General features: G+C 59.1%; 4 protein-coding genes across 4 annotated transcripts; all 4 read right to left on the bottom strand.

The window, feature by feature from the left end:
• Nucleotides 1-729: 729 nt before the first annotated feature.
• On the bottom strand, nucleotides 730-2,056 carry VTJ83DRAFT_5975 (uncharacterized protein; the record flags this gene model as incomplete). Its single annotated transcript, XM_071012634.1, has 2 exons — nucleotides 730-863; nucleotides 940-2,056. The coding sequence occupies 2 exons, from the start codon at nucleotides 2,054-2,056 to the stop codon at nucleotides 730-732; spliced, it is 1,251 nt and encodes a 416-aa protein (XP_070865350.1).
• A 13,405-nt stretch (nucleotides 2,057-15,461) lies between these two features.
• On the bottom strand, nucleotides 15,462-19,190 carry VTJ83DRAFT_5974 (uncharacterized protein; the record flags this gene model as incomplete). Its single annotated transcript, XM_071012633.1, has 1 exon — nucleotides 15,462-19,190. One exon carries the CDS (start codon nucleotides 19,188-19,190, stop codon nucleotides 15,462-15,464), a length of 3,729 nt encoding a protein of 1,242 aa, XP_070865349.1.
• Nucleotides 19,191-22,005: 2,815 nt separating this feature from the next.
• Nucleotides 22,006-22,963, bottom strand: VTJ83DRAFT_5973 (uncharacterized protein; the record flags this gene model as incomplete). Its single annotated transcript, XM_071012632.1, has 2 exons — nucleotides 22,006-22,443; nucleotides 22,529-22,963. 2 exons carry the CDS (start codon nucleotides 22,961-22,963, stop codon nucleotides 22,006-22,008), a joined length of 873 nt encoding a protein of 290 aa, XP_070865348.1.
• Nucleotides 22,964-24,959: 1,996 nt separating this feature from the next.
• On the bottom strand, nucleotides 24,960-26,048 carry VTJ83DRAFT_5972 (uncharacterized protein; the record flags this gene model as incomplete). The annotated part of the gene is made up of 1 exon (XM_071012631.1): nucleotides 24,960-26,048. One exon carries the CDS (start codon nucleotides 26,046-26,048, stop codon nucleotides 24,960-24,962), a length of 1,089 nt encoding a protein of 362 aa, XP_070865347.1.
• Nucleotides 26,049-26,171: the final 123 nt, after the last annotated feature.

Genomic DNA, 26,171 nt, shown 5'->3' with positions numbered 1-26,171 from the left:
CCCAATGCCGGCCCCCCCCCCCCAGCGAATCTGTACAGTACGTACACAGTTCCCCCTTTTCTTGTCGACCCCAAAGCTCTATCCGATATCCACCTTTCCCTGGACCTTAGGATCCTCACCGCAGTATTCCCAACCCCAGAGCCGAAAGAGAGAGTGTGTATGTTGGGAAAGGACAAAGGAAATTTGCCGACCACGTATTCCGAAATCCCAACCTCCCAGAGATCCGAGTGGATCGATCCAAAGTTGAAAGGAAAGTAGGATGTGTGTGTTGATGTGTGTGCGTGCGTGAGTGAGTGCGTGGATAGGAGAGTATAGGATGCGATGGAGCAAGACGTAAAAACAAAAACACCCCCAACGCCAACCAGCCACAGCCAACCCCCCTTCCCCTCCCCTGGGGGCTCTTCCTGAGCAGCCCCTCTTTTTCTCCAGCCCGGCCGCGATAACGACGGGAAAGCGTATTATGAATGGTAGAAAGCGAACGTAGGCGGAAGGAAAGAAAGGTTAAGACCAAAGATACCGAACCAGGTGGTCTGAGTGAGCGACTAAAAATTACCAGGTCGTATGCAACAACACCTGTCTATGTCTCGCGAGCGACGGAATAAGAAAAAAGACGAAAAAAAAAAAGAATATCGGACAAAACGGAATGGGTATCGTGAAGATGAAAGACTGATGTTGGTGGTGCGATTTTGCGGCGGGACGGAATGGTCGAGAGGTGGTCTACGCCTCTCTTTAGGGCGATTCGTGCTCTTCGGAGCCCGCATCGGATGGGCTCTCTCCTCCCCGGCTGTGCACCTTCTTGTGACGGCGGAGATTGGACACGACGGAGAAGCGGCGACCGCAGCCCTCCACTTCACAGCCAAACGCTGGAGACACATTGTCAGCACCTAGAACGGCCGATGGGAATGGAGGGAAACAAAAGACGGGCCGTGGGAAACTTACGCTTCTCGCCCGTGTGGCTGTACATGTGCGTTTGAAGGGAGCTCGGGCGCGTGAACCGCTTGTCGCAGACCTTGCACTTGTGCTTCTTTTGCGTGTTGCTGGAAACCCGCGAGCTGAAGGAGCTCATCATGGACTGCGGAGCCGGAGGCTGGGCGGACAACATGTGCGATTGGGGCTGCTGGGGCTGAGGCCGGGGAAGCGTGCGGTTGCCCGGCATGCACTCAATGTCGGAGCCGGTGGCCGAGTAGTCGCTGACGGAGCCGTCGACGGAGCCGTAGTAGCCGCTGAAGCCCGTCGACGAGATGCTCGAGGTGGAGGAGTGGGTCGAAGGGAAGCCGTAAGAGTCTAGCGAGCCTCGGCTGCGATGCTGCCTCAGGTCGTAGATGTTGCGAGGCGTGTCCTGGCTCATGGAGATCATGCCGTGGCTCGCCTCGAGGGCGTCCCGGAAGCCCCTCCGGTCGTCGGGCTGCAGGGTGCTGCGCGCGTGATCCGGCAGGGCGAACTCGGCCCCGGCCGAGGCGATCGACTGCTGCGAGTACCGCCTCGAGGCGTCGTCCTGGCCCATGGCGAAGGCGTCCCTGAGCGGCGTGGTCGCGTAGCCGAGCTGGCCGTACGGCGAAGGCGAAGGGGGCGTGTAGGATGTCGTCACAGGCGAGCCCGCGGTTGTGTAGGCTGCTGTGTCGTAGGCGGCTGACGATGCTGGCTGGGGCAGCCGGTTGAGGGTGAACGGGTCCGACGGCACCGAGAGAAGGTCGTGCTGCCGGTAGACGCCCGACGGCGCGGCCGAGACGGGAATGGACGCGTATTGCGCCATGGAGGGGCTGCTGCTCGAGACGCCGGCATGTGTCCCGTGCGTCGAGTGCTGCGAGGAGGGCGTGTGCCTCGGGATGGCGGCCATGTTGAGGTGAGGAAGGGCGGCAGCGGCGGCGGCGGCGGCGTCCTGTGTCCCGGCGGCGAAGATGCCGTTGGTCTGGCTGGCGCTATGGGAGGCCGTGCTTGTCGACGACGAGGCAGTCCACGGGTCTGAAAAGGGAGGTTGGCTCGAGTAGGAAGACATGTGGTGATAGTCTGCGGAGCCGAACCGGCGCCGTGTATGGTCGTCGATGGTGATGCTCATGTTGATGAGTGTTGTTGGAGGAATGAGACGACAGTAGGATCAACAGAACAAGGAATGTTGATTAAGTGTGTGGCAAGTGAAGATCGAGAAGGACGGATCAATGTTCCCTTATGTGTTTTTTTAAGTGGAACAGCATTCGGCGAGGATGCAATTTGGCTCGACAGGATGTTCCAAGTGTCTTCTCGCTCAACCTGCTGCTTTCTTGGCAGACTGTGTGTGCGAAGGGGAGGGGGGGGGGGGGGGGGGCAGATGCGGTGGGAAGTAAAGTTTCAAAGTTACACTTTGAAGAGTGTCGGACAAAAAGATCGGCGCTTGAAATAACGCTTTCGCCGCCCAGGTACTGCGGGTACTGCCAGGGCGAGGCTTGCCGACGCCGAAGGGGAGGGTGGAAGGGAGGGGGGGGGGGGTGAGTTCGTCCAAATGGGCGCGGAACAGGGCTTGGGGAAGGCGGCCAGGGTGGGAACGGCGGGACCAGCACAACGCCCGATGAGTTGTGGAAACTGGTTCTTGAGATCCGGTGCTGTGCTGTCTGGATCCCGAGCAGCGCCAAACCAGGGGGGGTTTGGGTGTGATATTGTGTTGGTCTGGAAGTATCCTGAGTAGGAAGAATGCAGGGAAGGACAGGGCTCAAGGTCCAAGCCGAAACGGGGCGTGTCCAAGGCGATCCGGGGGAATTGACGGTCAAATTCCGCGCGTCTGTGTAAGTAAGAAACGGGATGAGTGGTTAGCTTTGGCCGGCAAGGAGGGCGACAAGAGAAGCGCGGCGTATGTATAGGGTATCTTTGTCGTCTACTTGAACGGGAGGAGGAACAAGATGAAGGGATAAGAGATGGAAGAACACGTTGGCTGACCATGCTTTAACCAAGGAAAACGAGGGAAAACAATGAAGTCAGCGGGCAGTGAGATCAGTGGCCAAGTACATAACCAAGGGCCGAGGATAACGGTGGCTCTGGTTTGCCTGCTACTGTGTACACTGGACGGCTGTGGAAAATGACCCAAGTCCCGGCGAGAAGGGAGCGTTGCGTGGCAGCGTGGCAGACATGTCCTCCAACCCGACCCCCGGCCTGGAGGCAAAGACAAGGACCCATCCCCATTCCCGCCACGACAGGGGGAGAAGGGTGTGTGTGTGGAGGTTGGCCGTCGGCAGGCATTCCTTGCTGCCTCGACGGGTTACCACGGTAGGGCGGGGCGCCGGGATATTACCTCTTGGGGGGGGGGGATAGTATGTAATTTGTTTCTTTGGCAGCGCGTGTGCCGGTACAGCACCCTGAGGTACCTACATACAGTACCTCAGGCCTCAGGTCCACAGCCGACTCCCTGGGTTTCCTGTCACGAGCAGGGAGTGGCAGCCGCTTGAGCCGGCTGGTTTCGGCGGCCTTGGTTTTTATGCTCCCTCCGTCCTCCAAAAGCGCGGGTCGCGAATCCGAAATCCGACCCTGTGTGGCACTGCTGGCGCTGTCTACTGTGTACCAGCTGCATGGGAGCCGGATTTGAAACCTCGTACATGTGAGGTGATTTCGGCTCTCAAGGCCGGTCTCGACGCCAGGCCGATGCGCCACGCACATCTTCGGCCTCTTTGGTGCTGCAGTTTCTCGGTCGAACTCGGCGCTCCAGCGGGAGGAAGCCGGGAACGAACAAGGGTGAGGTGTGTTTTGTCTTTTTTTTTTCTGGGGGGGGGGGGGGGGCGGATCTGGCAGCCCTCAGCTGGGGGACGCCGTCCTTGGGGTGGGTGGGTGGGTGGGTGGGTGGGTGGGGAGGCTACCAGTATGGACGCCCAGCGACCTAACAAAGCAATACAGTACAATACAGTACAGTACAGCACAGCACAATGGACAGCACGTCCTTACCTGACTTGAGGTCAGGTGGAGCGTGGGCACGTCATGGACTGAGTACATACACATTCGTTCGGGCGTCGTGATGAAGAAGATGAAGAATGAAGAAGAAGCAGTCAAAGAAGAACAAGAACAAGAAGAACCCAGGCTGCGGATGACGTGACGTGACAGGACGGGATGGAACCTTGGGAATCCCGTTCCCCGGTCCGAAACCCTTAGGTTCCCGTCCCTTCTGGTCCCAACGGCACGGACGTGTACGCGTGCTGTATTTACGTACAGACAGGTACAGAGTAGCATCTTCCCTACCTTGCGCAGTGCTGTGGTCTGTGGTTGGTGTGGCATATGCCTTATTGCGTACACAACCTTGGAAGCCGGGAAACAAGCCGTTCCAGCAGACCAAGTCTGGCAGACACGGGTGTGCGCTAGTGAGCTTTGGTCACCAGGTCGACCAATTGGTTGGGGCTCGCAGCGAGACGGGGAAAGAGCTGGGGGATCGGGTTCTGGCAAGAATCGCATCCTGATGCTGGATCCCCCAGCCTAATGCGGCAGGTGCCAAGGCACTTAGCGGATGTGCTTGCCGACCTGGCCTAACCAGAAGAGGGCCGTCGCTGCAGCGCTGCAGGGAGATGCAAGTGCAGGGCGCAGGCGGGAGAGTGCAGGGGGGGGGGGGGGGGGGAGTGCCAGGCCACAGGAAATCGCGATGCTGAGGTGTGTGTCGAGGTGGTGGCTTGCTGTGACGGTGCTTTGACAAGTCCAAGAGAGCCAACGCAACGCACAAAAATGCAAATGCATGCTTGATGATGGAGCTTCACCAAACCTAACCTTTTGACCATGTCTTGCTGCCCACAGCCCGGCAGCCCACCACGGCTTGTCGAGACGATGACGCACAGTGGCCCGGATCTTGGGGGGAACGCATTCCTGGATCCGAGCTTAACTCGCTCAGGCACTGTTAAGCGGATTGCAGACGAACGAACGTTAGGAAGGGAGACAGCATGCGCTATACACCTTCGCAGGGTCTCGCATTGGATGTGACGTCTTCGCGTGCTTTTCTTTTTTGATCTTGCGCCTCTTGGGCCCCTCCCCCCCAAAAAACTTGTCTTGATACCTTTGACATCACCCTCCCCCCCCCTCCCTTCTCCTTGGGACCAAGGACAGGAGGATCCCAACCAACCCTTACGTCGCCAATGACGCAAAAGACACAACATCGTCACCACCAGATATCCACGCGCATACAACGCAACCAAGACAGGAGCTTGGTGTGTTTGGGGCTCGGGAAGTGTCTCCGCGATGGAACGCCAGCGCCCCTCCTTCCATCCGCGATTTCGCTGCGATTTGCCCTCGCCAAGCCACTTCTCAACGGCATTCACCACTAAGGCTAAGGCTGAGGTGATGGGCTAGCATGAGCTTCACTAATGCAGAGCTATCTGCTGAAAATCTGCAACGATTGCCAAGGCTTTCCGCGATTTCCGAGGATCCCTTCACGAGCGAACAAGGTTAGTGAGATGGCCTCGCCCTAGCAGCGACAAAAAGGCGAAACCGCGAGGTCCCCCCTTGGTCTAAGAGCCGTTTCTGTGCGCGTGCTGTGCAGAGGGCTGAACCTGGCATTTGCTTGCCCAAACGTTCAGTCAGGTACCGGCACCCAGGTATCCATCATTGAGAGCCCTGAGCCGCGCTGTTTTGGGCAGATTTGTCTGGCAGTTTCCCCTATCCGTCCACAACTCCTGTGTAGGTACCTACTGTGTATAGTGCTCGGTAGGTCTTAATGTCGACCCGCGACCCAACCTACTGTGTACTGTGTAACTACTGTGTGGTTATCCAGCCACCAGCGCTCCTGTTTCGTACACAGATCGGAAATCTTGAACCTTGACCCCGGCGCCCTCTGCTTCTTCTGTCTTGCTGCTGCTGCTGCTGCTGCCGCTGCTGCTCGAGGCCACCCACGGCCAGGCGCAGCAAAAAGCAAAAATCCAATGTGGGCATAACCCACCTACAATGCTACCTCACTAACTTGCCATACTCCCCACCAAGCTGCCATGAAAGGGGGTCCTCAGCTACGGCTGCAGCCGCATTCGGGGACGGTATGCGTTCACGTCGACGTCGTTGGCCGTCCTCACCCTTCAGCTGCGCCTGGAACCGCGCTTCTCCCAGTCCAGTCACCGATCTCCAGCGCCAGGCGTCACGCGCGCCAAACCCAAAGCAAGGCCCTTCCCCCCGCAGCCATGGCGGTAGTATAGTACATCCATAGCAGGCCGTACGCTACCTGGGGATGCGGCTAGCATACGCCAATCGCCCGGGTAGGTAACGTTGCTTCCGTCTGGGTCGCTACAGCGGGATCGACACGCCCATACCACAACGGGCCGCACGAAACAGTGTGGCGAAGCAGGGGTACCCCGGCAGGTCGGCGACGTCAACTGCGAGCGACCCCGACATTGGCTGGCGGGATCCCGCGACGGGGACAACCACTTTCTCCCTCCCTCGACACCACACGTGAACCAGGCGAACCGGACGTGTTGAAAGGAAAGAAAGAAGAAAGAAAAAAAGAACTGTGATACCCGTCACAACCGACAAGGTTGCGCAGCTTAGCACGCCATCCATCACCACCCGCGCGCGCCAGTTACCGAGATTCTTCCGCGCTGAGATCCCCGGCGCGTGAACGGGTGCTCTCTTTTTCTCTCTCCAGCCGGCTGCCTCCCCTTCCCCCCCCCCCCCCCCCCCAACACCCAACACCCAACACCCAACCCCCATGGCGTCTGTCATCTGTAACCCCGCGCAACAAGAGAGACACGATGTGGATCTGCGCGTACGAGCGTGATTGTCAGGCACCAGGAGAGATCATCAGGGACCCGTGGTTCCAGCCCGCGGGCAGGTGGGTTCGTGGATGGAGCGTCAAGATGTGTTGTCTTGCGTTGTGCTGCGTTGTCTTTGTCTCTGTCGTTTTTCTCGCCATGTCCCCGGGGTCCCTGTTTTCCGTGGGTTCTTCCGACCTTGCTCTTCACCGTGGCATTTGTGTTGCGTTATACAGGATTCTAAATTCCAACAATCAACAGAACCGGGTCATCAGGCTTTTCCAGATTGGCATCTCCCCGCATCTTGGGATCGCAAAACTCGGTTTCCCTCCCCCCTCCCTCCCCCCCCTGGCCCTGATTTCCGCTTCAGAAATGTGGAAATTTGAACAGGATCGCCGGCGGAGCAGCAGGCTATCGCCGTCATTGCCGACCACGAGGATCGCCTTGCAAGGGTGTGTTACAGATGTCGCAGGGGTGGTGGGAGATGGGATCGAGAATCACCGTCACAGAGAGACAAACAAAGCTGGTCGAGCTGATGCAAGCCCGGCCAAGCCCTTTTGCTTTTTGGGGCGAGTGTAGCTTTGCTGGGCTTGCCGTGTAGTTATCTGATCCATGCACTACAACCGTACGAATGCATACAGCAAATACAGCAAGTGCACTAATACTGTAATATGTACTATACGCAGCAGGAACCAGACATCAACACAAGGGCCTTGACGAATGCCATCTTGTGCGCTGTGGTGGGCGCCTGGTGAGGGTATCCTCCCGAGTCAAAAGACAGCCAGCTTGGCTCGTTGTCCAGCGAGGGCCTCATTTTACAACCTCCCGCCCTCCTTCGCAGCTGCGGCATCGCCGCTCGCTCCATCCGCTAGTTTTCAGCCACATAACCCTCCTACCCCCCGATCGACTAACGGCCGTTCCCACAGCACACGGTGGATAGATCGAGCAAAAAAGAAACAAGAAAAAAAGTTTGCCTCAAGACACCAGAGAGTTGGATCGGGGCCCAGACTGCGCGTAGCAACAACGGCGATTGAGAATGGCCTTATTCCTTGGCACCGCTAACTCACTTGGCGCAAACCAAGAGCCGTGCGGCTGGGCCCGTTCGTTGGCGCGAGCCAAGGGCGACAAGCCCGCCTGGCGGGTGGATACGCTCCGCGGGACGCCTTGCCCTTATTGGCTAACCCAACGCTGGTTAGTAAGTGCTCACCTGGGCTTTGATGCGCGGCGCGGCACGGGGGAGGGGAGGGCGGGGGACGAGGCCCCGGGGGGACGGGCTGAGAGGTGCTTGCGCCAGTTCACGGTCACCAGACGAAGGGCGGATGCTAGGCGCGAGATATGAACTGGCCAAGCGAGACAGCAGACGGCACAGCGCAAGACCGCCTGTGCCGTTCCCCATCCGTCCTGGGCGGAATAATGTACAAAGTACCACAGTACACAGTACTGACTTGGTAGGCCACTCACAGACACATATAGTACATATAGTATAGTACACTCGTACACACATACCTTCGTTACGTAGAGTTGCCTAGGTAACGCTGCCGTACCGTGAGCAGGTGCTCAACGTTTTCATTCTCAGGCCCGGCCCCGTCCATGGATCCATCCATCCCCATCTGCGCCGCAACGAGGGACAGGACAGGACAGGACGGAACGTTGTGCAACACACACACACACACACTCACACACACACTCACTCACACACATGCTGTAATCTACATACATATACGCCCACGGAAGGCTGAATTAGGGTCCATCAGCTGTACACAGTAGGTGATGATGCCCTGAGTCATGCTGAGGTCGAGGAGGCGCGAGGAGAGCTCATGGCAGCCTCTGGAGTGGAGCCAGCCGCTGCCGGTAGTTGTTAAGGTTTGTCTCCGACCGACATGTCGCCGGCCGCTGCAGGGACCAGTGCCGGGGCCGTCCCAGCCCTCGCCCTCACCACGCCGTCCCCTCCCCCTCACAGCGTTGCACGCAGGATTTGGGCAGCGCGGCTGAAGACTCGGGTGACAGAAGGGTACGCAGCTGGCGTGCCCGGGTGGGGTGGAGAGCTGGAAACGACACCGTCCTCGCCTGTTCCGCATCTTCTTTTTCAGTGCTGATCGTTGTTTGGGCGACGCGACGCGTGAAGATCTTCAGGGCAACAGAACAGAGCAGTGCTTTGAAGATGCACTATATAGTAGGTAGGTGAGTGGTAACCTTGGGTTCTCGAACCTTGAGCTGTTCGCTCTCTCTGATCCTGGTGGGCAAGGGGGAGAGGGCAGGAACTGGAAGGAAACAACAAATCCCCAGCCATTGCGATACAACCCGGCTCTAGGTTGAGTTGACTGCTTGGACGGGTACTCTGGACATGCTGTATGCAGCAGCTACTCGATGTGGTCGAGGAACCTTCATTTGGGCAGGTTGGTACGGATTGGGAACTGCTAGGAGCTTGCCGACAGGTATCTCTCGGGTAGCCCTTGAAGCTCGCCGTCCCAACTCCGCTCCGACCCGACGCATATGTAGTTACTGCGTACAACCCGTCTGTGCCGGATCTTTGTCACACCTCTCTGTATGTATCTTACGGCAGTGCTGTACTGTACTGTATGTACTGTACTGCACCGCACCGCGCTGCACTCTCCTGCGCTGCGCTGCGCTGTTCCGTCCCGGCCATCTGTCACCTGTCACCTGTCACCTGCCACCGACCGTGCCCGATTCGGGTGAGGCTTGCTTACACAGTGCTTGCCTCGAGGCTGAACCATCAAGGTTCTCATTTCGGGCTGCTGTGTCGGCCGCGTCATGTCTTGCCGGGGATGCTCGAGGTACCTTATTCAGAACACCCCGGCAGCATGGCCACTGCTTGACCCGTGCTTCTTCCCAAGAAGGAAGCTGGCGTTTTTACCAGAATTATGTTGCTTCAGCGATCGCAGAGAGAAAGAGCCCACACGACCGACAATCAACTTGCATCCGCAACCTACTTGCAACTCACTTGTACCGTGTATACATACTGCATACAGTACGTGCATACACAGTACATAGGCGGGCCGCCAACGTACACAGTATAGTAGGTGTGCCTTGCTCATCCCACCCCCCACCCTGGGGGGATGGCTCAATCGGGCAGGATGCGCCCTTCCCCTTTCGGTCACCTGGGAGCCAAGAGACGGCAGATGCTTGGCCCGCCCGTCGCTCACCCGCACCCGCCCCCCTCGCATCCGGGATCGACCAAGCAGCAGATCGGGTGGCTTGTTTATCGTGCAGCAGGGATAGAGAGATTTGGACGGCTCCCTCCTGGGGCGTCGTTTTTTCCCTGGGTGGTCTGGGGGGTTGGTGGTTTTTTTTCTTCCCCCCCTTTGTTTTCGAGACGCTGCTGCGCGCCGTCCCGTGTTGCAATACGTGCCATACGACCTTACTTTACACCGTACAGCATGTAATTATCGTACCTTTCTGATTTTGCTTACAGTGAAGGTGCTCTTGCGTCCTCCAAGGTCACCTTGGGTTGCTTGGCTGATGCTGACTTACACAAAGACAGGGCAGACGCACGAAAGCAAGCAAGGCAAGCAAGCAAGGCAGGCAAGCAAGCAAGCACGCTGCCAAATCGCACGACCGAATTGCCAACCCTTGTCTAAGGTACGTGGGCGTGCTGGTCCACTTCACGATAACGGAATGTTTTACCCGTTCTTCCTTGGTTCACTTTTGATTGTTTGTTTCCTGTGTATGCTTTTCATTTGCTATGGTTGATTTTTGGGGTTCCTCTTCTTCCTATGCTTTTGCACTTCTTCCTCCCCTGTTCCTGGTCCGTCGGCGCTCACGGGAGACAGGGGCTGGGGGGGGGGGGGGGAGGCTTGTGGCTTGCCAGGTCCGACCGCAGAGATGCCGCTGCAAGAATCAAACCCCCGTGGGCTTGTCAGACCTTGACAACACGAACGACGCGCTGAGATTCTGAGACAGAAGAATACCGTTTGGCGAGACAAAACGGGCCGAGTCAAGGACCGGGGTGTATCTCCTGTCACTCTCAACACGAAGTCTTGTCAACGGAATATGCCGCTAACGTTATCAGACTTCCGAAACCCTCCCCCCTACCCTACCCTCCCTTTTTGTGTTGGTTATCCGCGGAACGGCATTTCAGACTGTATCAAGAGCGCAACATCTACTATAGGGGCATCCAGGCTGCTCAGCTGCAAAGACGTAAAGTAACGCAGCAGATGCTGTATTGCCGTGGCGCCGTGGTGTGTTGGGGTGCCGGGGTGCTGTGACAATCGCCTCAACAACAACAACAACATCCAACATCGGAGCGTGGTCCGGCATTGAATGGCATGTCACCAATGCGCAGCCATGTTCCACAAAACGGCCATGGTCGCCCTTGGGCCTGAGAGCTGGGCCACGTGCTGCTGCTTGTCGGTGAGATGTGATGCTCCTGAGCGCTCCGTCCGCGGTCTCCTTGAAGAGGCTCGAGCGAACCCAACGCCTGCATGTTCCACGCTCTGCGGGGGTGGATCTACACACTACATTCCTAGCCAAGGCACTCTGCATATCCTCTCCAGTTGACTGCCGGCGCAAATCCTACCTCGTTGGGTTTGACAACATCGCCGGTGGCTCTGGCAGAAGCGGAAGCGCCGGGGGTGCGCTCGGCCCAACGCGGACCGCCTCCCGCGTTGTGCCGCGTCCCCGTCCACGGCCACGCCCACGCTGCTGGGCGAGCCGTCAGGCGATGGCTGATGCTCTTACGCCAAACTAGCCGGCCGACGCCAGGACATCCCCCTCGCCCGCCTGTACGTCCCCTCTCTCGGTGATGAGGGATAATGCGCACGTTCCGGCCGCTTGCCGAAGCCGCATAATCACCGATTCATCGCGTGACAGAGCCTCGATCGAACCCCGGGCGCAGAGTGGATGGCCGGCATCCCGAGATCTGGCCCTCCCACAAGCACAAGGTCCTCAGGTATCGTCAGTAGCTCCCGGGCACTATCGGCAGACGTAGGATGTCGAAGATGACACACGCGCGCGCACGCTCATGGGCGAAGCTCAGGACCAAGAAGCCCCCCCAGCCCGTCCTGATTTGCCGCCTAGCTTTTGGCGATCACGGCGGCGCAGAGCCCGTCTCTGTCCTTTGCCGCAGTCCTACAGACCCAACAACCTGGCTTTGCAGGGGGGAGCATGGCGATCACGCGCGGCTCTTACTGCGCATGTCGGCCCCGAAGCGATGGCAAGGAACGGTCATCCCATTGTCCTCTTGTCCTGTCCGTCGGTCCCCGAGCAACAAACAACCCTCCCCCGTTGTTGAATCCTCTGCCGATGTCACGGCTGCGTGTCTATCCGCCTGCTTTCTTAACCCCGACCCCCCAGCCCTCCCCCCGGCTTTGTCTTTCGATGACCTGATGAGTGTGCCTCTTCCGTTAGTGATCGGCGTCCCAGAACCCAGTGGGAAGGAGAGGGAAAAAAAGGCGGCGAGAGAAGAAGGCCCACGGGCCTGCCACGAGGACCCAGGTCTCCTTAATCGCGGAAGCTGGTAACGTTACAAGAGCACAGTGTACTGTGTAGGCAAGTCTTGAATCCATGCCGGTACTCCTACGCAGTACACGCAGCCTCTCTGCCTTCACGCCCACCCGTATTCCTCCCACCCTTCCCCCCTCCCCCACCTCCGTTTGTCTCCTGCCCCGTGATCATCCATCACACTGGCCAGACCCGATTGTAAAGAACTGATTCCGAGACCAACCAGCAGTCCAGCAAGCCAGCAGAACTCCGGCTCATTCCTTCTCGCCCTGTTCTGGCCTCCCCTGAGACATGCCGCCCACTCCCCCCCCCCCCCCCCATCCGCACTTTACCTCCTACTGGCCAGCAGGCTGGAACCCAACCGCTCCTTTCACGCCTTTTCCAAGCACGCCTCCAGATGAGACCTGTAACCACTCCCTGGCAACCCGGAACGACGAGTCAGGAAGGTCGGTACGGTGTGTGCTCCGGCCGGTGGATAAACGCTCTACCCTCTCTCTCTCGCCTTGCGCCGGGCCTGCTGGCGGGTCAACCATCGGTGAGGCGTTTCTTCACCTTGGCTTCACCACCTTTGCGTGATCGTGATCACGGCTTCGTGGGGCTTCTCCGTTCGCGCAAGGGCTCTGGTTCACGTCCATACCATACTCGCAGTGTAAAGCTCAAAGCAAGTGAGGGAGGGGATCGAAGAAGGAAAAGGGACGACGAGGAAGGGTGGGAATTAGCGGTGAGGTAGCGTGACGAGGGAGCGAGGCCGCAGAGGCGCAAGCAAGATGGGGGCTGGCCTTTCTTTCCTTCTTCTTTTCTTTCTTCTACCCCATCCTTCGTACTTGGCTCTCTCCACCTTGCCTCGGTCTGTGCCAACGGAGAATGCCCTGCCCTGGCGTGAGGAAGTTGATTAATTCGTTTCCGCACCCTCTTCCCCCCCGCCCACCCCCTTTCCTTCCCCCCTCTCCCTTTTTTTTTTTTTTTTTTTTTCCGGAGGAAGGGTTGCTGCTTCCGAAGAGATTCCAGAGACGAATCAGGCTGGGACAACTCAGCAGCATATTCCTTCTTTTGGCCCCTAGCAGCTACTACGCAGTACGTCCCAGAGGAGCTCTTTTCGCATTTCCCGTCGTGTTTCCCCCGCTTCCCCACCTCCACCACTACCACCACCATCGGGCAGCCCCCTTTGTCTCCCGCGGTGTATGTCGTCAAGGAAGTGTCAATGCATGGCGTTCCCAACAGAGCATAGAAACAGACATCCGCGCCAACGTGGAGTACGCAGAATGGACGCGGGCTGCATGGCATCCTGACCAACGAACCCGCAAGACGGGTCAAAACCTCCGACGGTAGAACGAAGGGTGTGGAAGCCCCGTCATCACCAAATCCCAAACTGCATGTCTCAGGCGCCGGATTTTTTGGCTAAGCGCTGGTATTCCTAAGCTATCCGCACCAGTCGCGGTCTAGCTGCCGCTCCTGGGACCTTGCTCTCGCGCAAGCGACGTGTCCCTCTCCTCAGGGGTCGAGCAAGAGGAAAAGCAAGCAGAGGCGTACGGTGCCTATACGACGAGCATTCGTGCTCCGGAGCTCCCTCTTCTCCTCATCTCAGCACCGGCAACCCAACCGAACCTAACTCATCAGAAAAAGAGTGAGGGAGATGTAGGGGATAGGAGGGGGACGGGATCCGGCAAGCCGGAGAGAACCGAGTGAAGATGTGACCGGTCCGCCGGGAGGTGCATGTTCCATATTCCAGGGCCAGTCACACATGTAGAAGACACCTGAACACACCACACCACACCACACCACACACACCAAACCACACTACACTACACTACACCACACCACGCTACACCAAACCAAACCACCTCCGTGGCAAGCTACCCCCTCTGTACCCGAACGCTTGCGTCATGCACACGCCTCCGATTCTCCCCCCACCCGATGCCCACCACCGTCACCACTGTCCCCCCCCCTTTTTACCATCGTAGTTCATTCCGCCTTCTCATCTGGGAAGGCGTACAGCATTGCTTTTGACGGTCCTGTCTATCATGGAAATGAGATTCTCCCATATCTGGACGGCCAGCAGCATTCGTGCCTGTCGCCTGTCACAGTGTTGGCAACGAAGCCCCTTGAATTACGGAGCCGGGAGCCGGTCCGCTACGAAGGGGGGCAGGCGGCATCGATCGAGCACCTAGAACCCTCCTCGTCCCCGGGCACCTTGAGCATCAGGAAATCCGACGTGGCTCTGCGTACTGGGGGGATGTATCCGAAAGAAACCTCTCGGGCTTCTTGCGGCGGATGAAGGTGGCAGAGACGCTGTAAAGAACTTGGCTTCAGCGACTTTGATAAATCGTTGCACGGCGCATGGATGCTACGATACAGAAATGTCCAGAACAGGCTCACGAAGCCACAACCCCATCATGCTCTACTCGCATTCTTCCTCGCTCATATATCTCATCCTGTGAGGATCAAGGGAGGGAAGAGGAGATGAAGCTGCCGCTTGTTTGCTGCTGCCTGGGAACCTGGGAAGCGTACCGGATCCAATGTACGCTGCCATGCATCAACCCCTTAACCCCTGACGGATGTAAATAAACACATCACAATGCATCACGACGGACAGCACACGAACACGGACAGAGTTCAACGACAAAAATCTTGATTCTGCCGCTGCTACTACTAAGATTACTCATTCTAAGAACAAGGCCGTTGCCCTGCCTTTGTCAACAAACACGCACACACACACACACATACACACGCGCCAACCGCCATTCATCTGACTCTCCCCAGCAATCCCATCCTCAGCTCGCTTCGCTCCCTCTTTCCTCCTACCCTTCCACCTTCTTCCACACCTTACTGATGCTCAACAGGGTGGAGGGGGGTTATGTACATGTGTAGATGCTCAGAGGGGGCGGAGAGGGTTGGGATTCAAATAAGTAAAAGTAGAAGAAATAAAAACAAAACAGAAAGGCATTGTGAGAGAGCGTCAGAAGGCGGGAATAATAAGGTAAGGTATCATGCCATGCAATCCATCCATGGTATAACCGAACAAAGAAGCAGAAGAGAAAAAAAAAAGCCCCGTGTAATGCGAAGAACGCGCAGAAACTCCATCATTCCTTTTAAAACGCCGAACCAGCATGCCGCGCCATCCCGCCCAGGAAGTGTCATCGATCCCATCCGTTTATCACCTCGACAAGTCTCCCCTCTTTCTGGAGCCCTTGGGCCCGGTTCCTAGGCGCCACCCGACTTGTATGTAATGGAAGTGTACCATTGCCCGATAAATGCAAAACGCAGATGCAGAGAGGCCCTCTCGGCCAGATTCTCCTACTCCCACTCCTCCTCTTCGCTCGGCAAAGGCTCCTAAACCTGGGGCGCTCCGTGCCTGTTCAACCCCTCGAGCAGCTCATGGGGCGGGATCCTGGCGATCCCACTCCCACGGTCAATCATGGACGTTGGGGCAGGCACGTATCCCTCGCGCTTCTTGCGGATGCGATCCAGCATGACGCCAGCAGCGACGATGAGCAGGGTCAGGCCGAGGGCGATCGCCAGACCGATGAGCACGACAAAAACCAGCGGCATTTTGCCGCCGCTCTTGGCGAAGAAATTGCCGTGCTCCGAGAAGACGCGGGCGATGCTACCTGAGCCAGAAGAGGGAGCGGCGGGGCCAGCGAGGGCGAAGGGCACGAACTTGTCGCCGCCATGGTACAGCACAGCCGAGGCGGCGCCAAAGCCAGCAAGGACGATGGTGCCGGTGAGGAGAAGGCTCTCGTCCTCGGCCAGGAATTCGTCGGCATCGTGGGAGGAAGTGAGGGAGAAGATCTGCAGGCTGCGAATGGCGGTGCCGGGTTCCAGGGCCGACTCGCCTGCGCGGCGCCAGGTGGCACCGTCAGACTTCATGAGGTGAACGGAGCCGTCGCTGGACGAAACGCTCGAGGCCCAGATCTGGCTGCCGTCGCTGGCTCCGGCGGTGAGGGCGGTGACGGGGCCAGGGAGCTGGTCGGCGCCGGGGTAGACGTCCCAGCTCTGCTGGGTGGCGTCGTAGCGGGCGAGGAAGGTGGGGATGGTGTTGTTGATGGTGAGGGTACCGCCGGCGATTAGGATGTTGTCAGTGGCCCACATAAGGACAGTGACATTGCCGTCGAGGTTGCGACCGGCTTGGCTCCACTGGGAGGCTTCCGTGCTGAAGAAGCAGACACCCGGGCAGCCAAGAGAACCGGCCGAGGTGAAGGAACCTCCGACGTAGACATCCTTGGTGCTGGAGCGCACGGCGATGGCAGACACGGTGCCGTTTCCGCCCGACAAGGCAGGGGGTTGCGTGTTGAAGGACCGGCTGGCGAGGTTGTACGTGATCAGGCCGTTCACGTTCGCGCCGTTGACGGTGCCCGAAACGCGACCGCCGGCGTACAGGATGTCGCCCTCGACAGCCATGGCGACGAAGGTCGAGTTGTCCGAGATCTGGTCGCCAAGGCCCGTCACCTTGTCGTTGTCGGACCCGTCGAGGATGGCGAGGTTGTGGATGGTCGACCCGTCGGAGGCCTTGGCGGAGAAATGGCCGCCGAGGATGGTGAGATTCCTGCCGTTATTCGTGTCGAACACGCCGGTCGCAACGCCCTGGATGCTGCCATCCTCCAGCGACACGGCCCGCTTGGACAGGCCGCTTGCGGAATCCGCGGCGGCCTCGACATCGATCGGGAGGCGGCCCAGCCTGTCGCCGTTCAGCATCGCAGCGCCGGACGCTCCCAAGCTATAAGAGGACAAGGCGCCGGCGTAGAGAGAGTGCCCTCCGTCGAGGTTGAGGATCGAGGCCGACAGAATGCCTTCGATGTGCTCCACCGGCAGCTTCAGGTTCTGCAGCCAATTGCCTTGGGACGGCACCCAGACGCCGAACCCATCGACCTTGACGTCCGCAAAGTCGCCGAAGGCGAGCAGCCGGTCAAAGTCGCCGCTGAAGGCAACGACGAGCTCGGGGGCCGTGCTGGTGACGTTCATCGTCATGCCCACGACGCGCTTCACCTTGCCGCTCACGCCGGCGCCGAGGGGGCTCCACGTGTTGGCGGCGGAGTTGTAGGCGGCGACGCGGTTCAGGCCCTCGACGGCATTGTCCGCTGTGTTGGTAAAGGCACCGCCGGCGTAGAGGATCGTGCCGTTGACAAAGACCGACTTGACCTCCCCGTTGAGGCCACCGCCCAGGGCCTGGGCGGTAGCCTCGCTGCTGCTGCCCTTCATGACGACGACGTTGCGCTTGTCGCCGGCGCTAAAGTTGCCCGCGATGTAGGTGTCCTCCCCGATGGTGGCAAGGGAGTTGACCGCCGAGGTGGCCGAGAAGCTGGCGCCGAGGCGGTTGAAGGCGGACTTCATGAACTCGCTCGCGTTGACCGGCGCGCCTGGGGTGTACTCGTACAGGCCGTTGAGGCCGCCGGTGCTGTTGATCAAGGTGAAGCTGACGCGTTGGGCGACGAAGGTCATCTGGGCCAGGTCCTGGCCAGCGAGCGGCGTCATGGTGACCCGGGGACGGAAGGAACCCGAGCTGGCGTCGACCAGGCCAAAGTAGATCTGGTCGTACTTGTCGAAGTTGTTGGTCTGATAGAGGGTGACGTCGATGGGCTGGCTCTTGGTGGGATCGGCCGTCATCTGGCCGGTCAGGCGGACCTGGCCACGCAGGGGGCACGTGTTGTCCTGCAGGCAGCCCGGGGTGTAGAGGTTGACCGAGTAATGTCCGGATTCGCGGATGTCGGGGGTAAAGACGATCGAGGCCGACTCGTTGGTGATGGGGGCGGCCAGCTGCGCCGTCAGGTACTCGGAGTTGCTCTGGAAAGAGGGCGTGACGGTCCAGGGGCCCGTGGCGGTGGCCTCGGAGGGGAACTTGAGGCCGGCGCACGTGGGCTCGTTGAAGTCTGCAACGGCATACGATAAGATGTCGTCACCGAAAAGCTCGATGCCGTTGAGACCGCCGCCGCTCCCGTAAAAGGCCGAGATGTCGATGCGGAACTCGTTCATGCCGATGACGTTGACGAAGTGGAAGTCCTGGAATCGGATCGACTTGTCGTTGCTCAACGGGCACTCGTTGGTGCAGCTGGCGTTCTGGCCCGTCGCGGGGTCGATGTAGGTGAAGTTCATGATGCCGTTGATGGGCATGGCGATGAAACGCCACGTCTGGGTGCCGCGACCGTCCTGGTGCGTGTTGTACAGGCGCAGCTTGGTCGGCCGGAAGCCGTGGCGGAACCGGGCGCTCCAGAAGCCCGGCGCGCCATCCTGCAGCAGCCAGGTGTTGCCGGGCCCGTCTTCGCCGCTCGTCTTGCAAACGATGTTCCTGGGATCGTCGAAGCCTGGCGTCAACGAGGACGAGCCGGCCGAAATGGTGGCCGACGAGAGGTTGATGATCTGGCCGTCGCGCGTGCTGGGGATGCTGGCGTTGCCGAGGCCGGTAAAGCTACCTCCGAACAGGATGCTCCCCGAGGGCAACTTGGTGATGGCCGCGACAGGCCCGTTGAAGCCGGCAAACGGCAGGTTTTCCCAGCTCCCATTCGCCTTCAAAGCCAGCGCATTGGTCGAGGCTGCGCCCACAAAGCTGCCCCCGACAAACACGGTGTTCCTCTCCTGGTCGCAGAGCAGGGCATTGACCTGGCCTGAGATCCCCTTGAGAGGAGTGACGGCGCCCGTGGCAGGATCGAACAGGGCAATGGCATTGGACTGTGTGGCAGTCGCTCCTGGGTCATCGCCTCGTATGCTCGTAAAATTGCCGCCCAAGACCACCACCGTCCCGTCCTCGGTGTCGATGGAGCACATGGTTCGTATTGTCGCGTCGGTATGGACGAGGGGGGCGAACAGCCCGTTAGGCATTCGGGCGAGCAGCTGCTCGGTGCCATTGTTCCGGGACAATTGCTCTCGCTGCTCTTCGTACTGGTAGAGCGAGATGCCCGAGAAGTCGCCGACGAGAGCGACGCGGCCGAGTTGGGACAGGTCCAGGTTCGGGTCGGGAACGGGGGTGAAGGAAATGGCGGTCGCTGGCGCCGCCGAGAAAGCGAGGGCGAGAGATATCGCCGAGGCGGTTTGCGGCGCGCCGCGGCGCCGCGCAAAGGGCAGCCGCATCACGTCGCTGGAAGATATCTGTGTGAGTACACCGCGCTTGGAGGTTCGTGACCAAAGTTTTACGCGGCTGGTATGAGATATCGAGAGACCGGGGCCATCGCCAAGCGCGACGGATCGAAGAAGCCGGCCAATTTATCGGGGTGAAACGAGAGTGCAATCCGGACGTTGAAAATGGAGCGTGTTGTCGCACAAAATCTCAGTCGGCCGAAACACAAAGAGGTTTGCGAACGGGACCAATTGAATGAGCGTTGAGAGTCGGGAATGCTGCGCCAAAGGCAAGGTGAGAATGAGGGGGGTTTTCTGTTTTGGTGGTCGGTCGTGCCGTAAAAAAAAAACCGGAATCGAGCGTTTGGGATTCGGAGGCGGTTGAAAGAAGAGATATCGAGGAGCGGCAGGTGTTGTGGTGTGTTGTTGGGGTGACGTGGTCGAGGCACGCTCGTTGTCGTTGGAATCAGGAACTGAGTCGAGCCGTTGGCGCCTTGTGTTTCCCAGGCGGTTGGTCCAGCAGCAGCAAGAGCGCAGGTGCAGGCAGTCTTGGGGCTGCAGAGAGTGGAGGCAGTCGCGGAGATTGGACACGACGCTGAGAAACGCCGGGCCGCTTCGTGACTGGCTGAAGAGTGTGGGACTAGTCCAAAACGGGCTAGGCGTCTTTCGAGAAGAAGCTTGGAGCTCTCGAAGCTGGTGCCTCCAGCGGTTCTCTCTTTAGCTGCAGGACTGCATAAAAATGCCCATGTTAGCCGTAAAAAACCTCGGCCAGGATCAACCCTTCGCCGGAACAGCGTGCTGTGTGGTGTGTGAATGGCCGGATACTGATGGATGAGTGAATGCATGCGCCCAAACCGGGGTCGGCCCCGGCTCAGGAGGGGTAGGTAATGATGGGGAGATGTGGGAAATGGGAGGCGGAGCAGGAGCATGTCCGGGTCGGACCAGGACGGGACGGAGCATGGTGCACAAACCTCGTGTTCCCTTTCAGCAGAAATGTTTCGACCTCAACCACACAAACCAACTCGGTGGTTCCCGGGCTCTCGGTCTCTCCTGGACGCACCACCCAGCGACCAACGGGACGGACCTGGTGGGCTGTGATCGATCACCTCAGAGACTGTGCTGGCGCCCCAGTCTCGCTGACAACGGCCGACAATTGGCACAGAAAAACTTTTCTCTAAAAAAGAAAAAAAAAAGAGTGGATGAGGTTGGCTTCGGCTCGGTGTGATGCCTTCCAAGGTGGGCTGGAGATGAATGAATGACTGGATAGGTAACGGCAGGCTCGCGGAAACGGGTGCCGACAGCAAGATGACGCACGGCGGGTGACGGCCTTGGTGCGTGAGTGTACTGAGAGGGTTTCTGTCAGAGATCTGTCGACATGTCTGGTGATGGGGGATCAGGGGCGGTCGGGAGGGTGTGCACACGTGTTTCGACGTCGGAAGCCGGAGGTGGGATGCAACGAGCGGTCGGCCGGAAACGAACGTCAGGGAAACGCAACTCCTCGTGCGTCAGAATTCCCGAGCGAGAAGAGAAGACAACGTTGGACTGGATGAAGGAGTGAAATCCAGCCGTGCCGCAAGAAAAAAACGAATGGCAAGAGAAAGGAGCGTCGTCGTCGGGTATCGCGTCCCTCGCCGTCGCCGGCTCTCCTGTCTCCTTGCTCTGGTTGTCGCCGCTGCCGAAGTGGACAAGAAAAGAATCCTCCGGATCCAGGTCGGTCGGTCCAGCCCACCGCCAGTCCTCCTCCGTTGTCGCATTCAGGGGTTGGTCAGGGCACAGACCACCTGCGTCGCGAGGCGATTGGGCGGGGAAGCAAGCACGCCCAGGGGTCGACCTGCCCCTTGCATTCCCGCCGGCAAACGTGTTTCCTGCTCCACCCATGCAGAAGAAGAGACGTCAATGAGTGGCGGAGGGCCTGGAATTGCCCGTCTGGTCGACGATCTGCACCTCCACCCGAGCACAGCTGTCTGGAACAAACTGATCTCTCGGAAATGGCATCATTTGCTACTGGCTGCTCGCCTGGCAGGTGGGCACAACAGGCGGCTCCAGACTGCTTTGAGCAAGCTGGGAGGCTGCCAGATCGTCATCATTGGATGCTGTGACATCACCAAAATCCGTCCATTGGTGCATCAAAGAGAGCTGCTCTCCAGCGACTCCATCCACAGCCTGTACTATACTCTGGCGTGGCCGCTCCTCTACTGTGTAGACTGAAATCCGACGCCGATCACACTTCAACCACCATGTCTTGCAGCCTGATGATCGGTGTCAGCAACGGCTTGCCAAACACAAGGCCCAGAAAACAAGGTCGACGGGACGACCGACGCCGATAGAATCCACCAGTTGCCTTCTATTCGCGCCTTATGCCTTGCATTGTTCCGAGGCATAGAACAACGAAACGCTCTCTTTGTCTAATTAAAAATCAACCATGAACAAAAGAAGAAGAGCAAGAAAGCGATGTGAAAGAGTCGTCGACGACCACGCCGTCTGCGGATGGACGTCGTAGCCAGCCGTTCCGACGGTCGTCATGACAAAACATCCGGTTGGCGTTTTGACAACAGGACCCCTTCTTATAGACAAGGCCTACCACATATACATGCATAGCGCGCGGCCAGGATCCGTATAATGCTGCTCTGTTGGCAACCCAAGCCGATCCTCTGTCTCTGCGGTTCCGTTCCTCCCGCGTGCTCGACCAGCAACCACGGTGGCTGCCATTGCCGCCGCCGCCGCCGCCGCCCCGCTGGTGTCATTCTAGGAACCACCCCAGCCATCATCACACAGTCTATAGCTATGTATGTCGCGTGGAGAAGCAGCCCACACTGCCCCGCCTGTCTTCTTACACCTTCCCCCCGCCTGTCCCCAGCTCCCCCAAAGCCTTTATCCGCCGCTTGTACTCCATCGGCGTCTCTTGCTCAGCCGGCCTCAGCGCCCACAGGCCCTTCCTCTTCTTCCTCGCCTCGGCCTCCACCTGCCTGTACCGCGCCTCCATCTCCGGCCCGCCAAACTCCGCGCCGATCTTGCCCTCGTACGTGACGGCGAATCCGCGGCGGAGCATCTCCAGCCCGACATCCTGGCGCCGGAAGAAGGGCGGGCGCCGCACGTACACGGTCGCCACGACCCGCTCGTACTGGTCGCGCCGCCAGATGCGCGCGCGCACCCGCTGGTGGAGGAGGAACGACTCGAGGAAGGACAGGGCCTCGGCGGCGTAGGGCTGGGCGGGGCGGCCAAAGTGGGCCCCCTCGGGCGCGTCGACGCCGGCGATGCGGACCGAGATCTGTGTGCCGGAGAAGGCGGGCGGGCAGGTTAGCGGGAAGCGGCCCGGTGGCGACGCGATGGAGTGGTTAGGCGGTCGTGCTCACCGTGCGCCCCCTGAGCTCCTTCTTGTCCGTGGGGACGCGCCGCAGCCAGCCCCAGCCGGCCAAGTGCCCGCCGGGCGTGTGGAACATGTGGAAGCCATCGCCGTCTCCGACGCTGGTGACCTTGCCGAGCAGGGTGCGGCGGCGGAAGAAGCCCGGGTCGATGTGGGCCGGGCCGGGGAAGCGGCGGAGGTAGGTTTGATAAAAGGTCACGGCGCCCGCGGCGAGGGCGGCGGCAACAACGGGGGCAATCCAGTTGTGCGGCACGCTGAAGTGGGCGCGGATGTCTTGGATCAATCGGCTGCCCCACGACGACTCGGAGTCGGAAGTCCGTGGTGGGGTCGAGCATGACAAGGTGATGCGAGACCGCTTCGGAGGGTCACCGTCATCGCGGCTGCCGTCGCTCGGCGAGGATGGGGACGAGTCGCCCCATGGCATGGTGCTGCTGGCAGTCGCTCGGGGGGGGTCGGCGATGCACGATGCACAACGGACCTCGGTGGTGTAGGTTGAATCGGCGGTTGGAGGTGGATGGACGAGCCGATCCGCGGGAGGGTGAGGCTTGGCGTGACACAGTAGGTTTATCGCTATGCCCTGCTGATTTATTCTCAAACAGCTAACGCGACATTGTATTGTATTACATAGCTACACCTGCTGTCTCCGGAGCAACTGCATCGGAAGAGGGTAACTATAGTATCCAAAAGTCGACTCAGGCTTCAGGTTTCACTCATTTGACATGAGCACACCGTGGGAGTGAATCATCTTGAACTGTCAGTCACTGGCTCTGTGGACTCTGTAATTCAGGCATGACACATCCGCCAACAATTGGCGTCGTTTCCTCCGGCGCTTGGTAGCTTCTTTCTACCAACGGATGGAAAATGAGACGACGGGTCAGGCCCTCAAGCTCGACGATGCTGCATAACTATTGCTTTGGTATGCTTGCCATCGCTTTGGCCATGCGCTGGTTGACGAATTAAGGCCCTCGTGGAGACGCCTGATGGCGTCGACAGCGATCAGGGACAATGAACGGAGATTGCCACGCCCTGCGGCTCATTTCCGACTTTTCATAAACGCACAATCTGTGCTATTGACCGGCATTCCGAGGATTTCTTTTGCTGGGGCAGCTCGCCTGAGGCAACATCTTTCCGTCTAGGTTGGAAGACAGATACTATTGCATTCTCGCGAAATTGCTTCAAGTGACGCAAGGTGCGTTGCAACGGGATGTCTAGACGTTGAGTGAACCAGGGCATCCGATCAAAGGAGTTCAGCCACCCACTGCAAACCCGCCTGCCATCGTACGGCACTCCTGCAAGTCTTAGACAGCAAACGCAGACCTCTAGGCTCACTGAAATTGCCAGGCAACGACTGGCCATTTAGGACTCGTACGATGTGAGCTCATGAGAAGAAACAGGGAGGAAAGAACCGGATATCAGAATGGCATGATTCGCATCATCATCATCATCATCATCATCGCTGTATTGAAGGACCAGCAGACTCCCGTTGGATGAAAGAACACCAAGTCTGTTGCCTAATCATTGGTAACTAACTACTCCCAGCCTGTCCATCTCTTTCGTCAGCCAAGCGTCCGCACCGATGCTCCTCCCCGTCCTCAATGGGGCAACTGGCAGACCGCGTCCCTCGCCTCCTCCCTCTCCTCCTCCCGCCGCTTGACCCTCTCAATTCCCTCCCTCACGGTCCGTATCTGCTCCCTGACGGCCGCAACACGACGGGCGTCCTCAGCGCTCCGCCGCTCGCAGGCCTGGCAGGGACGCCGGACACGCACCGTGTCGTAGCCGTGCGACCACCGCTCGCCGCAGCCCGTGGGAAACTCGCCCCGCTCAAAGGCCAGCTCACGATCGCAGGGCTGGGTGGGAGCGCCGGAGACCCAGGCATGGTGCATGCAGATGAAAACCAGGCGGCGGTGGTAGCACATTGTTTGTTTACTTCAGGGGGGTTAGGAGGGTCAGGAGATGGGTTCAGGGTTCGGGTTGAGCGACGGTCGGTTGAGGTGGAGGGGGTGAGGGGATGGGACGCTGGTTTGTTCTAGATGGCTTCAGGTTCGTCTGGTGACGATATGGATGCCCAGCTGAATGGTATGGGGCTCGGGGGCTGGGTTGCCTGATGACGCCATGGCTGGCCGGTGAGGGAGGCCGTTTTATAGCAGCCGACGCGATCAGGGAGTGGTGTGGTGTTGAGGTAGCTTCTGGCCGTTGAATGTCATTGTTTCGATATCAAGAGAGGTGCTGCTAAGTTCTAGCATCAGGTTCTTTGTCCGGACGAAACACGGGCCACAACAAGCGTCGCTGTGAGAAGGCCAGTCTTTGTGGTGCCCAGCAGGTCTGTTTCAGCAGAGGGGATTGATGTATCTGCGGATTCAAGAATGCTGGCTCTATGATGTTCTGTCTCTATGATCCTGACCACAGTCACACCAACTAGCTCAAGGCGGCCCTCCTATCCTCTCTAGAACACCGCTCCGAAGCACCTCCTCGAAATCCCTCGCCCATACGAACCGACTCCCCTCATCCGCCTCCGCAACGTGAGGCACCTGGAGCTGTACCCTCTCCGTCGTCTTCAAAAGCTTGCTCTCCCTGTCGCCCGCTATCACGATCCCAAGATCTGCCTCCACCAAGCATGCCAGATCCGTCGTCGAGTCCCCGACGTAAATCACCTTTGGCGCTTCCTCTCTATCCTTGATAAGCCACCTCATGGCTCTCAACTTATCCCCAGCCGTGACGAGTGGCTCCCCGCCGAGCTCCTGGGGCCCCAAGATCTGCCCCTCCGGGAGGCGGACCGTATTGGCCAGCACCTTGCCAGGCCAGCCGTCGCCGGAGGACTTGCTGCTGGCCCCCCCACCACGGTAGCTATCGCACCCAGCCTGCATGACACCCCGGATGAACTCGTCCGACCAGTTGACGCTGACGACGGCAGCCTCCCATCCGGCGGCCCCCGCACGCGCCATGAGCTCGCCGAATCCCTTTCGCAACTCCACGGTGATCCGCTCACCAAGAGACTCGGCCCCGCGAGCAGGGTCCGAGCCAGAGCCGGCACCGCTGGCAGCCAGAGCCGCTTCCCTCCCCAACCTCATCAACATCCCTGCCCCTTGGGCCCCCTTCTCTTCATCCTGGCTGCCCTCTCCTTCTCGGCCACCAACGCCCCCTAACCCTCTGAAAAACCCCGCTGCCGAGACCCTTGCGACAGACGCCCTCTCGACAGGCTCCCAGCTCTCCAGAAACTCAAGCTCCTGTTCGATGGAGGTCCGCTGGTGGGTCGCCGGGCGGTAGGACGCTCGGTGGGCTTCGCAGGCGGTGATGTAATCTGCGACGATGGCTTGCCAGACAGTCGTGAGGTCTTCTTGTGTTCTTGTTTGCTGTGCTGCCCCCTCGTTGCCCGGTTCTGGGTCTGACTCGCGCTGCGAGGGCGGGGTAGGCGACGAGGTGGAGTGAGCGATGGCGAGGGAGATGAGGGCATCCAGCGTGTCGTGCTGGGTGATGGTGCCGTCAAAGTCGAGAAGGAGGAGGCGGGACATTCTGATGCGATCTTTCTCCCGTGTCACAGATGCATGTTTATGAGGGGATATCTAGGTACTCCAATTGTTTCGTTTGAAACTCAAATAAAGTCGAGCAATGAATAGTTGATAACGCTGAATCGC

The sequence above is a fragment of the Remersonia thermophila genome, chromosome 5, assembly GCF_042764415.1.
Source record: "Remersonia thermophila strain ATCC 22073 chromosome 5, whole genome shotgun sequence".
Lineage (NCBI taxonomy): Eukaryota > Fungi > Ascomycota > Sordariomycetes > Sordariales > Chaetomiaceae > Remersonia > Remersonia thermophila.
This window is presented reverse-complemented; position numbering and strand designations above follow the sequence as displayed.